At 47.4% G+C, this 15,572-nt stretch overlaps 1 protein-coding gene across 5 annotated transcripts in view; it reads right to left on the minus strand.

Annotated features, from left to right (window-relative positions):
- The window catches only part of APBA2 (amyloid beta precursor protein binding family A member 2), a 122,326-nt gene that overhangs the window by 7,795 nt on the left and 98,959 nt on the right, over nt 1-15,572 (minus strand). For all 5 annotated transcript variants that reach the window (XM_082198046.1, XM_082198042.1, XM_082198044.1 and 2 more), the window contains 4 exons: nt 9,428-9,613; nt 8,025-8,204; nt 4,432-4,644; nt 3,238-3,357 (listed from right to left, as the gene is read on the minus strand). In XM_082198046.1, coding sequence (XP_082054172.1) covers nt 3,238-3,357; nt 4,432-4,644; nt 8,025-8,204; nt 9,428-9,613 — 699 coding nt within the window. The remainder of the gene's footprint in view (nt 1-3,237; nt 3,358-4,431; nt 4,645-8,024; nt 8,205-9,427; nt 9,614-15,572) is intronic.

Here is a 15,572-nt window from a genome sequence, read left to right on the forward strand (position 1 = left end):
AGTTCCTATGGGGAGAGGCAGTCCTCGAGGTATTGTGGTCCTGAGCCATTTAGGGCTTTAGAGGTCAAAACCAGCACTTTGAATTGGGCCCAGAAACTAATTGGTAGCCAGTGCAGTTGGACCAGGATCGGTGTAATACACTCAAACCGTCTTGTCCCAGTGAGCAGCCTGGTCACTGACTTCTGAACCACCTGAAGTTTCTGAACTGTTTTCAGAACACATATAATGCGTTGAAATAGTTATATGAAAAGAATTTCCGTCAGATGACGTTCTAATACTCCAGGTTCACCCTTTAGAAATCCTCCTACTCCTCAGGGCAAAGTGGATCCTTCTGTTTTGCCTTCAAAAGTGCTCGCTATGCCCTGCGTTAGACATTCACTGAGCAGGGTGGCATTGAGGCCACTTGTGAATATGCCTAACAGCCACTAGATGGTACCAAACCCCAGTTAAAGTGGTACTGCCTTATGGGAAACCTATTCAGAAAGCAACCTGCTGCTGCAACTAGGTGACTTCCAAATACAGTGGTACCCCGCAAGACGAACGCCTCGCGAGACGAAAAACTCGCAAAACGAAAGGTTTTTTCGTTTTCGAGTTGCCTCGCAAGACGAATTTCCCTATGGGCTTGCTTCACAAAACGAAGCTTGCCCCTGGGACAGCGGGTCTTCTCTTTTGAAGCAAGGGGTGGCGGGGAGATCGCTTCTCCCCACCGCCCCTTGCTTCAAAAGAGGCCCCGGACCTCTTTTGAAGCAAGCGGATCGCTTCTCTCCGCAGCCGCTTGCTTCAAAAGAGGCCCCGGACCTCTTTTGAAGCAAGCGGATCGCTTCTCCCCGCAGCCGCTTGCTTCAAAAGAGGCCCCGGACCTCTTTTGAAGCAAGCGGATCGCTTCTCTCCGCAGCCGCTTGCTTCAAAAGAGGCCCCGGACCTCTTTTGAAGCAAGCGGATCGCTTCTCCCCGCAGCCGCTTGCTTCAAAAGAGGCCCCGGACCTCTTTTGAAGCAAGCGGATCGCTTCTCTCCGCAGCCGCTTGCTTCAAAAGAGGCCCCGGACCTCTTTTGAAGCAAGCGGATCGCTTCTCCCCGCAGCCGCTTGCTTCAAAAGAGGCCCCGGACCTCTTTTGAAGCAAGCGGATCGCTTCTCTCCGCAGCCGCTTGCTTCAAAAGAGGCCCCGGACCTCTTTTGAAGCAAGCGGATCGCTTCTCCCCGCAGCCGCTTGCTTCAAAAGAGGCCCCGGACCTCTTTTGAAGCAAGCGGATCGCTTCTCTCCGCAGCCGCTTGCCTCAAAAGAGGTCCGGGGGCAGCGCCCCGGACCTCTTTTGAAGCAAGCGGCTGCGGGGAGATCGCTTCTCCCGGTGGTCCGAAGCGGGGCGGGGGGGCAGGAACACCTTCCCCCACCGCCCTGCTTCAGAACGGTGCTCCGAAGCGGGGCGGGGGGGCGGGAACACCTTCTGAAGGCTGGCGGGGGGCAAAAGTCTTTGTCCCCCCTGCCTGCCTTCCCAGGGGCTTTTAAATCGCCCCGGACAGCGGAGAAGTCCTCCGCTGTCCCGGGGCGATTTTAAAATGCCGCCCGCCAGCATTTTAAGATCGCCCGGACAGCGGAGAAGTCCTCCACTGTCCCAGGGTTTTTTAAAATGCTGGGGGTGGGAAGAAAAGCCCTTGTCCCCCCCCCCAGCCTTCAGATGAGGTCCGGGGACAGACTGTCCCCGGACCTGGTCTGAAGGCGGTTTCCCTAGGAACGCATTAATTGATTTTCAATGCATTCCTATGGGAAACCGTGCATCGCAAGACGAAAAAACCGTAAGACGAAGAGACTTGCGGAACGAATTAATTTCGTCTTGCGAGGCACCACTGTATACCAGCTGGCATGAACTTCTTTGAGATCAGGGCTCCTCTAAAGAATCTACAAGCAGGACTGCTGGCTAATATGGAAAGGGCCTCTTGTTCCCACAGCGGCCAGCTGTCTGCTGGATGACCTCAAGGCAGGCTGTGAAGCAAGAGTCCTCACTCACTGCTGCTCAACAAGGAGACTGAACTTGTCTATATCATGGCTAGTAATCAGCTATTTGCAGAAGTCATCGTAATAACCAAAGAAGGGTCTGTCTGCTTGATCAAACTAAGACCCATCTAGTTCTAGAATCATAGAACTGTAGAGTTGGAAGGGACCACATGAGTGATCTAGTCCAGCCCCTGCAATGCAGGAATCTTTAGCCCAATGTGGGACGTGAACCCATGAGCCTGAGATTAAGGGCCTCAGGCTCTACCAACTGAGCTCTCCCAGCTCCACAGAAGCCAGCCAGGAGTCTCTTTTGAGAAGCTCACAAGGATGGCATTAAAGCAACAGTCCTCACTCTTGACTGTTGCCCCAAGCAACTGCTATTCAGAGGTATGATGACTCCATAGGTAATATACAGCCATCATGACTAGTTGCCCCTGATAACCTTATCCTTCCTAAATTTCTCTAACCCTTTTTAAGCCACCCAAGCTAATGGTCATCATCACATCCTACAGGCGTGGATTTTGTAGTTTAGCTATGCACTGTGTGAAGAAGCACTTTTGTCTGTCCTGAATTTTTTGACACTCAGCTCCATGGGAGCTCCCTGGGCGAGTGCATTATGCCAGTGGGAGAAATGTATCTGTCAACTTTCTCCACCATGTGCAAAATTCACTCGCCTTTTATCCTCAGCTAAATATTGCATTCTCAAAGCAGCCCAGCAATTTAAATTTTCATTTCCAATTCACCTTAAAGGGATGGTGGAATAAGGTAAGGCTGTTAGCAGTTGCAGAAAAAGCTACAGAATGTAACAGAAAACCTAGAGGAGTTAAATCTCAGTTACTTGGTCTCTGTTGAATTTGTTTTGAGACAACAGGGAGCAGTTCTTCCTCCAGAGCATCATTATGGGCAGGGATTATACCTAAACAGTTTTGGTCTGTAGTTTAAAATCTGCTACTAATTATCTTTCTTGGATTTCCATATCGCTCTTTGAGTATTTTCTAAATAATTATTTGGATTTTCTCTTTTTTCTGCGTATCCACAAGTAGCATAAGAACTAAGCTCGTAGTTAAGTTATTTCTTATGCGTTTTGTAATGATGTAATTTTTGTTTATTTGAAAAATCTCAGTAATATTTTTTTAAAACAGCAAATAGGAACCATTGTCCTTATCCACCCGACTCTTTTTGAGCAAAGACAATAGTTTTCAAATCCAACCACCATACCAACACTACAAGGAAAAGTGAACTTACAATTCCATTCTGTACACTGAAGCCCAACTGGTATTTCAAGTCCGGTCGCTTTATAAGGACAGTGGTGACTGGAGGGCAGCTGACAATGTTCAACTTCACTTGCGTCTGGTTCTTAAGACCCTGAAAAATGTCCTCAAGCTTAGCAAGTTCTTCATCACAAACAAAGGAAAGCAGTTTCCAGTGGCAGCCACTTCATAGTTGGTTGTGTCTAATGGTGTTTCTGTCTTATCCCATTTGGGGGCACCCAAAGGGCTCCTGCATGGGAAGTGAGTTGATGCAAGTAACTGTGTGTTTCATCTTTGATCTAATGCAGTGGGGACAGGAGGCGCAGGTCCAGGAATTGACTCCAGGTCTCTCTCCCTGGCCTTTGGAACTATCCTCAGGCCACCCCACCCCCCCCAAAAAACCAGTCTTGTTCTGCACCCTCCTTAAATGCTTTTGCCTGGTGCAAATGTATACTTGAACTTGGATCCTTGAACTTGAACAGTGGGTGTCTTGGTTGCCTGAATGCAAGGAGAAGTAGGGGTGTGGAACAGCTGGAATGGATGGAATGCCCCTCTGGATGGCCACCACTGGCATATGGCCCCCAGAAGCCTGCCTTCAAGGGAATGTAGCCCTTGGGCTTGCAAGCATTCCCCAATGCTTCAATTCCTCCACAACCTACCAAATAGGCAGACAAGGCAACAACTAAGGACATGCTTTTATCACCATCATTCATCATCATGATTTTAAAAATTCCCCTTACATTTCTATCCTGCCCTTCTCCCCTCATGGAACCCAGTGTGGTAGGCATCTGATTCCCAGGCAGTCTCCAAGCCAGGCACTAACCAGAGTGAGACCCGCTTGACTTCAGCAAGACAGAGAGGCCTCGTGGCTCTTGAGACGACTACCTTGGATTTTATAAACTGGTGACAATCTCATCCTCCCACTTTCTCCCTTTGCTGTCAGTAAGACCCAGAGTGTTGGCAACATCAAAATCTGTAATTGCAGAATTTCTTGGAAGTGGGATTCCACAATCCACAGGACAGACCCCTCCCCTCTCATCCCAAACAGTACCTTCCTTCCTTCCTTTAAAATGTTTTTATTAAAAGATTTTTCTTGGGTAACAAAAGTACATACAGAGTTTCTATTTTCAACTCATAGAGTCCTTCATACAGGTCAGTCACATTCAGAGTGAGACATTACATACAGTACCTTTATGATTCCTTGACATGTTGCCAAGGGAAGCCCCACGAGACTGGTCCCGTTAATGGACATAATTTGGTCCCCGATGCTGAGCTTCCCTGAACGTGCAGCAGGGGCTCCATTCATCATGTTGGCCAGGATCACTGTGGGTAAAATGGACCCCCAGCCAGACTCCACGATGACCACACCCAGAATCTCACCCTTGTGTTTGGCTATCTGCAACTGCAAAATAAAACAAATGGGAGGGAGAATGTTTGTGGGAATTTTAGGGTTGCAGAATTCTGCTAGGAAGTGTTTGCCCAGCTTAGGGGGGAAAGGTACAATGTTCTGATGGGATCCAAAAGCCCTCCCACTTTCTCCCTGCCCCCCCCCCAAAAAAAGCAGTGGACATTGGAATGAGTAGCAGGAAAAGTCCCTTAAGGACAACATGCCAAATATGGGGAATATTTAGGAATATTTACTTAGGAAGCTGGACCTGCAGTATAAGAATTTGCAAAGCCATTTTGGAAACATACAGTCAGCCTCACTATGTCTTTTTTAAAGATGCAAGACACAGGACATGAGCAATGCATCCTCTGTGTAAAGCCACAGCAGGCAACAGGCCCACTCTGTGCAGTGCCGATTACCCCACAGCGGGAGGCCCATTACTGACTTTAAATATATAACACTTAGCAAAAGATGCAAAAATAAATAAATAATCCTACAACAATAAGGATGGGCATGGGCTTGGAATTCTATGAGAAAGATGTGCTTTGTTCAGGAAAAAGATCATTGGCAGGGGGAGACAGGAAGGGAAAGCTCAGTGAGAGGGCATCTGAAGGTCCTGGGGGGTGTCCCCCCTTTAAAACCCTGAGGAGATGCTGCCAGACAGTGTGGACACAATTCAGTGGACAGGATTTCATATAAGGCAGTTTCCTGTGTTCATGTATACAAGGTGTTGATAATTTACTGAGATTTACAAGTGTGAAGTGGAGCAGAGGGAGAGGAGCTATTCAACAAAGCCATGGGGATTAGGGGAGACACCAAAAGCAATAGACTAGTTTAGCCTTCCCCAATTTGGCATCTTCCAGGTGGCATCTATTTCCATCAGTCCCAGCCAAAGATTGAGCTAGTTACAACTGTGGGCTTCCAGTTCTGGTCTGCCTTAATGGATGCCATGCCCACAATAGCAGAGACCGTTAGCAAAGGATAAACAAGGATGATTTGAGGGCAATTGTCCTTGCAAGCTCCCTGCCAATACAAATGGAAGTCAAAAACTTTGTAGCTGCTGATAAGGGATTAAGATCAAGACTGAATGTAATTGGATTAATAAGACTTTGGAAGCAGGATGAAATAAAATCATCTCAACTTGAAATCTAGCACGCGGGAGGCCACACAAAATGTATAATTGGCTTTATAGCTGATATGTATTTGAATTTGAATTGTAATTTGAAATTGATAAAATGTGATTTATATTGGATTTTAGTAATTGAAAATTAATAAAAAATTATTTACCAATAAATGAGAGAGCTAGTTACAACTGTTTGAGAGGGACTTTGGCTGAGCTGAAAGCCAGAGAGATGCTGGATTCTCTTGTCTCAGGAAACCCAGCCAGATGGGCGGGGTAGAAATAAAAAATAATAAAATAATAATAATAATAATAATCTGTGCTGAATCCACAGCTATTACTTTGTCCCCTCCCCAGGCACCTAACAGGGAGGCAAGATCTGTTGGAGCCCCTCCATCTTATGGCTCAGGTTGCAAATAAAACTATATATCCTAAAGACACCACCATCCCAGCTGACCTTTATTTTAAGGAAACAAAATCCTAGGTAAGCACTGGAACCCCTGGAGTCTCTCACTGCTCAGGGTTGTGGACACACAACAATATCAAATGCCTTTTCTTCAGCTTCATGAAGGAGTCCCACCACCTCACACTGAATGGGGGGAAATGTATTTTTGTGGTGCATGGTTGGACTTTATCTTGCCTTGCAATGTTCAGTTTTATAATTGCTATTTTGGAAAATACTAAACATATTTTTAAGAAGCTGCAGGGTGGTGGCAATTGCAATCTGGACAATGATAAGGGTGAAGGGTTAAGCTCCCATCCCCTCTGTCCTGGCCCTGATCTGGCTCCTCCCCCCACATTGACTATTGGTAAACAAACAACTACTATCAAAGGGCAAACTATATGACAAACATCACACCTAGCTTTAGGTCACCTGTAATTAAGCAGTATATAAATTGACTATGTGGGACAAGAAGCTACAGTTAGAATTGGATATGGAACAACTGATTGGTTCAAAATCGGGAAAGGAGTACGACAAGGCTGTATATTGTCTCTCTGCTTATTTAACTTATATGCAGAATTCATCATGCGAAAGGCTGGGCTGGATGAATCCCTAGCCGGAATTAAGATTGCCAGAAGAAATATCAACCACCTCAGATATGCAGATGACACAACATTGATGGCAGAAAGTGAGGAGGAATTAAAGCAATGACAAACCTAGACAGCATCTTAAAAAGCAGAGACATCACTTTGCCAACAAAGGTCTGTATAGTTAAAGCCATGGTTTTCCCAGTAGTGATGTATGGAAGTGAGAGCTGGACCATAAAGAAGGCTGATCGCCAAAGAATGGATGCTTTTGAATTCTGGTGCTGGAGGAGACTCTTGAGAGTCCCATGGACTGCAAGAAGATCAAACCTATCCATTCTTAAGGAAATCAGCCCTGAGTGCTCACTGGAAGGACAGATCATGAAGCTGAGACTCCAATACTTTGGCCACCTCATGAGAAGAGAAGACTCCCTGGAAAAGACCCTGGTGTTGGGAAAGATGGAGGGCACAAGGAGAAGGGGACGACAGAGGAAGAGATGGTTGGATAGTGTTTCTCGAAGCTACCAGCATGAGTTTGACCAAACTGTGGGAGGCGGGGGAGGAAGGAGTGCCTGGCATGCTCTGGTCCAGGTGGTCAGGAAGAGTTGGACACGACTAAACGACAAAACAACAACAACATAAATTGACTCCATAAATAGTTTGGTGCTCATTTATTTCCCTTCATTCATCACCCCTTCCTTTTCCATGAGGTTGTTTGTTATCCATGCACATCCAGGTGTGTGTTCATCATGGGATGTTGGAAGATTCAGGACACACAAAAGAAAGCACTTCTTCACACCGTGTGTAGTTAAACTATGGAACTCGCTCCCACAGGAGGCAGTGATAGACACCAACTTGGTTGGCTTTCAAAGAGGATTGGGCAAATTCATGGAGGCATCTGGTTGGCCCCTGTGAGTACAGGATGCAGGACGAGAGGGGCCAGTGGCCTGATCCAGCAGGGGCATATTATGTTCTTACAAGTGAATAGTGGGAGGTGGGGGGAAGCTGGGGGTGGCTGAAGGGGTAAAGGGGCTGCTTGAAAAAAGTCCAAACTCAATAACAACAGCAAAATTCAAAACCCAGCTCAGTGAATTTAATTTTATGTTACTGTTTGCATACGATGAAAATATATGTTTGCAAATGAGTTCTTAAAACTCCACATGGGTTCCCAGCATGTACATTCCTAATCCTACAGTGAAGAAGGAGCAACAAAACATATGATTTTGCTTTAAGAACAGGGCAAATTAACCTCCTTGCAGTTTTCCGAATTGGAAAAATGGATCAGATCATCGTTGTACATCTCCTGGGTGTTGATGATGTCACTGTATTCCTTCTGACTCAAATCCTCGGGGTTGATGCCATTAGCTCTGAGGAACTCCTGGTATGCCACACTGAAGGCCTGGCCAATTGACTGGGCAATCAGCTGAGCCTGCAAAAAAATTAAAAGTGGAATAATTTTTCTGCCTGTTGTTCAGCAATTTTGATGTACGATTGCTAGACATTGAAGTATTTTATTTAAAATATTTAAAATTATATACCCCATCTTGCTGCCAGCCTTGGCTTTATTCCTTGGCTGTGCTGTACTCCTTCTGGGAGGACCACCAGGTTCTAAGGACAGTGAAACAGCCTCTGTGCCCGTCATTCATCATACACATGTACCTATGCCACTCTGCAGAGTCACCACTGTGGGCCACCTGGAAGAAGCTAATGGACTTGCACTGCAGGGGGTTGGACAATTCTAGTATTCCATGACCACTGATGATCCACAGACCACAGCATGGAAGCCTATGATCTAGCGCACACTAAACTAGAGTCAAGCACATGTCACATACATATTCCACTGCCAGTCGTTACACTAGGGTTGTAAGGAAAGGTATGTAAGCTAGATTCTATTCAATTGCTCACTAAGGAGTAATGTAATTAAATCATGGCAGTTGTGTTAGATGACCTATATTTATGCTCTGACTGCTCTGCAATGATTTGCCAGCCCTACAGTTCTCCCTGCTGCAAAGGTCTACCCATGGTCTGCAACACAATGACAGCAAGAAAGGGATGTCCCTTAAGGGTGGGGCAAGGGTGGGGACCTGTGGCCCTCCAGATGTAGCTCGACTCCAGTTCCCATCAGCCCCAGCCATCATGGCTCATGATCAGAGATGATGGGAGCTGTAGTCCAGGAACATCTGGATGACCCCCGGCTCACCACCCCAAGGCGGGAGAAGGACCATGGTTCAGGTATTATAGCTTTGCGTGTAGGAGAGAGTAACTTTGCTCCATGTCATCTCCAAATAAAAGTTGCAGGTGGTGGGGAAGATCTTTCTCTGCTCAAGACCCTGAAGAGCAGCTGCCAGTCAAAGTAGATAACACTGAGCTATGAGTCCATGTTATGCTGTCATTTTAGGTCATGTCTGCTTTAAAAGACCTTTTAAAAGTAAGGTAAATTATTAAACGTTCAAGCACTCCAGGAGAAGGGCAATAACGCATGGATGTGCATTCTGAGCAGGGAATTCCAAGTGGAATAAAGAGGAAACTTCTTGGGAATGGAAAGGCAGCAAACACATTGGCCCTGAACATCTCTGAAAGGCTTAACCAAGCAAAAGCTTCAGTCATGCACAACCTCTAAATAATGCATTTTTCCAAATGCCGTTCACTTACATCCTCTGATTCGAAGACGTGGCAGATCATCTTGTACTGCTTCTTTCCTTCCTGTGCGCCGGGGGTCGTCTCAATACAGTCCTGCGAAGCTGATCGGGGCATCCGGCGCCTGGCCATCAAAACGACGATGTTACCTATATCGGCAATGTAGGAGATGGTGCGCAGTGCATGGTCCATCATGGTTTCCTAGGAGCAACCGATAAGCCAAAACTATCAACATGGGCCCCCAACTATTTTAAAATGATGCATGTTCCTTCTTATTTTATAAAGAAGGAGAGAGAAAACATTAGAAGAGCAGTGCCCCACTGCCTTGAAACGGATGTGCCAGCCCACTTCTGCTGCCCAGAACTGAACCAGGGCTGGTGGAGGCTGGAGCCCAGCAATATCTGGAGGGTCACGGGTTCCTCATCCCTGAACTCTTTGGTCCAGTCCAGGCTCTGTTCTGCTCCTAGACTGGCAAGTTCCCCATCTTCCTCATGTCCTGCTTGTGGGCTCTCAGGGGCATCTGAAGGGGAAACAGGTCACTGGACTAGACAGGCTTTGGCCTGAGCCAGCAGAGCTCCTCCAAAGTTCTTATGGCCTCCATGCTTCAGTTCATCCATTCACTGCAACCCTGCACCAATAATCTGCAGTAGAAATATCCAGAATTCTCCCACCTCTTCCTGTGTGATGTACAAATCAGCTCCTATTGAACTTGCACTGAAAAGCAAATTTGATTAATCTTTTGCCAATCATTATAGGTCATTTTAGAGTGTGCACTAGACTACTTCAGAAAAATCTTACCATTACCAATATATAGAAGGAATCATTGATTTCTTATTCTTTGATAAATGATGTAGGCAACTCAAACTGTCATTTCAAATAAAAAGCCAAAAGTGTGGGGACACGTGCGCGCGCGCGCACACACACACACGTGCGAGCACACACATCTGACATTTCAGTTAATTAAATGGGCATTTAGAGACCCTGGATGCAGCTCAATTTAAAGCCATTTAGTTTGTGCTTTTAATTAAATTTGATGCTTTAAAAACCTTGGCTGTTAAGCCACATATAATGCAGTACTCATATGAAAAGTATTATATTCTGCAAAGCACCTCTTACATTTCAAAATGAAGCATTTCAAAATGAAATGGGTTCAACAAGTCTCTGACAAATAAAACAAATAGACTGGCTATATGGCTCAAATCAACACAACTAAAATTCACGCGCACTTAAGGAATGAGAGGCATTCGTGAGATCAATTAAGGGAAATAATAGACATTACTGAAAACGTACAATTTAGAAAGCAGGGGAGAGGAAGCGAAATGAAAGCTGAAGATGCAGGTGCTGGAATTTCCCCTAGGCAAGAAATGAAAGTCTGCTACTGTATTTTTAAAACAAGGCAATAGAATTCAGGGATGAGCGTTCAGAGGACAGCAAATTGAATGCACATCTGCCTCCATTCCTGCTCCTCCTCATGGTCCACACTGATCAAACAAATAATCAATCTGCAGGGACAAAGGTCACAAGTTGGATCAAAGGAGCTGTGAGTGGAAGAAAAAGGCAGCCACAAAAACTAATCTGCAAATGCATTTGACTGATGGAAGTTGTAATCAAAGCTTCATTAATGTGTGACCCCAAAATTCTGGATTCCCCTGTCAACTGATGCCAAAGTTTTGCGCTAGTTTGTGCCATTTTGTGTTGCAAAACCTGTGTTTTATGCCACCCTCTAAACCGAGAAATTGACAAATTGAGGTCACAAGTTAATGCCAAAAAATCCAAAACTGTCCAATTGACACCAAACAGGTGCAAATGTTTTGTGATGGCAAACACCATGTTTTGTGCTGCCCCACAAACTGAGTAATTAAGAATCAAACTGGGGGCCATAGGGACACCCCAAAACTGAAGCTTGTCTGAAATCTCAAGATCACACATTAAAGAAGCTTTTAAAATAGCTGGAAGGCACTAGCTTGGCAAAAGTGGTGTTAATTTAAGCAGCCACTGCAAGCTGAAGACCCTGCCTTTGGCTTCACCCACCTTTAGTGTATTTGAGATGGCAGCCTATGATAACAGACCTGTGGCTCCCATTCCCTGTCATCTCTCTCCCCCCCCCCCATCCCTGCTTTGAGCATCAGCTTGGTGGCTCCTTCCTGGCCTCCTGAATGAGTGCAGGATTACAGACTATGTGGCTCTCCCAGTGGGCCCTACGTGAAAGTTAGCTGGTTCCACTATAGGCCATGAGCTCTCCTCTGCAAGGAGTGTGTGGGCTATACTCCTCCTTGGCCCTGCTTCTCACCATCCGGAAGGGCTCTTTGCTTGGCTGGAATGTGTCCTTCAACCGTGATAATACTTCTTGCTTGTCTGGATGAAGAGATGTGTATGGGGGTGGGGGTAAGAGTCACACCATTGCTCCACCCATTCTTTCCCTCTTACCCCACCCACTACTGGTCTGTGGCCCCTCAAAAGATGGCCCAAGATGGTTGTCAGTCTGGAAAATGTTCCTCACCCCCGGTATACAGAATGTGAAAAGGGACTGCTTTCAGCTTATAAGCACAGAGAGGGTGAGACAGATTTAACACATATACCTCATTTCCTGTTTCAGTTTGAAATCCATTATTTTGGTTGTAGGACCATGCTGCAGGCAATGGCAGTGCTCTGTCACAGCCCCCTTCTCAAAAGGCCTGTTTGCTAGGTGTGATGGGATGATGAGCTGCTTGTGCGTAAAATCGTAGTCCCTCAGAGTTTGCTCAAGTCCACAAACCTCTGTCTGTGATGGAGCCCCTCAGACATGGCTCCTCTAGTCACTGGCAGTTTCCGACAGTGGCTGCTTTCGAAATCGCTTCCAACATAAAAGCTCCTTAACGGAAACACGTCTTCTGGACTCACGGCGTGACAGTTTCCGGCGAGGAGTGGGTCTCCCTATGGGAGGTCCAGAAACCTCCCCACTGTTCTCGCTGGAAGTGTCCCTGAGCCTTCCCTCCTGCTCGCTTTCCCTCAGAGACCCACCTCTCCCCCTGCTGGTTCCTGCTTCAGCTGCTGGGTCTCTCCCAACCTCCGTGAGCCCTTCCACCACCTGTCCGTCCGATGGCAGTTCCCTGACATCCACCTCCCCTCCAGGGCCCCCGTCACCCCCTCCCGTTCCCTCTCCTCTGGGCGGTGAGGAGGTAAAACCCCGAAAAGAACCCTCTTCATCTTCAGACGTCTCGAACATTTCCCTCCATCGGTTGCAGTTCCGGGTCTCTGAATCCTCCTCCTCCTCGGAGTCTGTGAACCCCTCCAACTCCTCTTCGTCGTCTGTGGTTGCAAAGTATTCCCTCCGGAACCTCGCTACAGGCTGAGGTTTCCGTGGGAACCTCTGATGAAAAGTTTCTATTAAGACCTCGTCATTGACATCCTCTGCCATGACCCAGGTGTTTTCCGACTCCGGTTCCCCTTCCCACATTACCAAATACTCCACTTGATCTCCCTTCTACCTGGAATCAAGGATCTCCGCCACATGGCTGCTGTGTTCCCTTTCCTCCATTTCTGGTCCCCGGGTGAACCTCCCTTCTCTGTCCCCTTTATACGGTGACAGTAACGACCTGTGGAAAACTGGGTGCAGCTTCATGTGGTTTGGTAACCGGAGTCTGAAAGCCACTGGGTTGACCTGTTGCGTGACTTCAAATGGGCCCAATCTTTTGGGTCTTAACTTCTTACAACCCCCTTTGAATGGTAACCCTTGGGTTGACAGCCACACATGGTCCCCCACCCTAATGGTTTCACCTTCCCTTCGGTTTCTGTCTGCCTGCCTCTTATACTCCTCCTTGGCCCTCTCTAAGTTGAGTTGGAGCTGATGATGGATCGCTTCCATTTCTTCTACGAACTGTTCGGCAGCTGGGACGCTCCATCTCTCCCCTTCCCCCCCTGGGAAAGCCCTGGGATGGCACCCGTAATTAGCCAAAAAGGGGCTCATCCCTGTGGACACGTTCTCCGCATTGTTGTAGGCAAATTCCGCCAATGCCAGCTTCTCCACCCAATCATTCTCTCTGTCATTGACATAACACCTCATTGCTGGAGGACGCCATTGGCTCTTTCCGCCTGCCCGTTGGTTTCAGGATGCCGGCCAGTTGAAAAATTGACCTCTACATGCAGTAAGCTCATGAGCTTCCTCCAGAACCTGGAAGTAAATTGTTTCCCTCGGTCTGAAACCACCCTCAAGGGAGCGCCATGCAACCTAAAAACATTTTCTACAAACAATTTCGCTGTTTCTTCTGCCGTGACAGCATGTGAGCAGGCTATAAAGTGACCCATTTTGGTTAACAGGTCTACCACAACCATGATGGCTGTTTTCCCTCTGGACTTCGGCAGATCAGTCATGAAATCTATTGACACTGCTTCCCATGGTCTTTCAGGTGTGGGTAGCGGTTCTAATAACCCCGCCGGCGCCCGCCTCTCCCCTTTGGCTCGCTGGCATTGGTCACAACCTCTCACATACTCCCGTACATCTTCCCTGACCTTGGGCCACCCAAATTCCCTGGTAACTAGCCACATGGTTTTGTGTTGCCCAAAATGCTGTGGGGCTATCATGCAGCTGCTTGAGTACCTTCCCCCTCAACTCTCCTTCAGGTATATACAGTGCTCCCTTGTAGTACAATGTCCCGTTTCTCTCCTCAAAACCTCCGGGTTTATCTCCCTCCCTCCTGAGACCCCTGAGTTTGTCCTGGGCGTATTCATCATTCTCCGTTCCCTCCACCAGTTCTCTTTGCCCCACCAATGCCGCCCCACACACCCAACGGTCCTCTGGAATGACATGTCTCTCTTCGGGTGCCCCCTCCCCTTCCAAATATTCGGGTTTGCATGAGAGAGCGTCCGCCCTAATGTTCTCCGGGCCTGGCACGTAACAAATCTCAAAGTTAAATTTGGAGAACTCCTGGGCCCATCTCACTTGCCGTTGGTTGAGTACTCGTGCCGTTCTCCAATACTCTAGGTTCTTGTGGTCAGTGCACACTTGCACCTTATGTTCTGCGCCAATTAGCAGGTGCCTTCATCTCCGGAACGCTTCATGAATAGCAAGTAGTTCTCGGTCATACACCGTGTAGTTCCTCTCGGATTTGTTCAGCTTTCGCGAAAAAAAGGCACACGGTCTCCACTCTGACTCCTCCTTCCCTGGCTGCAGAAGCACCGCCCCGATCGCTCTGTCTGATGCGTCCGTTTCCACTCTCATCGGTTTTTGTAAATCCACATGCAGGAGCTGTTCTTCAGAGGCGAAGGTCCTTTTTAGTTCCTCAAATGCTCGCTCCGCCTCCTCAGTCCAAACGAATTTCTTCTTACTGCTGAGACAGTCCGTAATGGGCGCCGTCAGGTGGGCAAAGTTTCGGATGAACTTACGATAGAAGTTCCCAAACCCTAGGAACCTCTGCACATCCTTCTTTGTTTTGGGTGTTTTCCATTCCAGCACCGCCTGGACCTTGCCGGGATCCATGGCCAATCCCTTGTCTGACAGGCGATACCCCAGGAATTCCACCTCCTTGGTATGAAACTGACACTTCTCCAGTTTCACCCACAGCTGGTTCGCTTGCAGCCTGCTCAACACTTCTCTGACGTCTCTCACATGCTGCTCCTCATTCTCTGAATACACCAACACGTCGTCTAAGAAGGCTACGCAATTCTTGTAAAGCAAAGGCCCCAGGACGTGGTTCATGAATGCTTGAAAACATGCTGAGCCTGCTTGTAGACCGAAGGGCATAACGAGATACTCAAATGCTCCCAATGGGGTGAACATGGTGGTTTTCAATTCATCCCCCTTCCTTATTCGTATCAGGTTGTACGCCCCCCTTAGGTCCAGCTTTGTAAAAATCTTTCCCTTCCGCACCCTTGTCAAAATGTCGTCAATCCTGGGCATAGGGAAGGCCACTGGTTCTGACACGGCGTTCAAGGCCCTGAAGTCACACACCAGCCTCGGCTTGTCCGTGTTTTTTTTATCCACAAAAAACACTGGGCTGCCTCCCACCGCTCTGGACTCTCTGATGAAACCTCTCTTCAGATTTTTGTCAATGAATTCCCTTAATTCCAACATCTCCCTGTCTGACATGGCATACAACTTGCCTACTGGGAGCTGTGCCCCAGGGAGTAAATTGATTTGACAGTCAAAGGGTCTATGCGGGGGTAGTTGGTCAGCTTCCCTTTC

This window comes from Podarcis vaucheri (assembly GCF_965113315.1).
Source record: "Podarcis vaucheri genome assembly, chromosome: 14".
Taxonomy (NCBI): Eukaryota; Metazoa; Chordata; class Lepidosauria; order Squamata; family Lacertidae; genus Podarcis; species Podarcis vaucheri.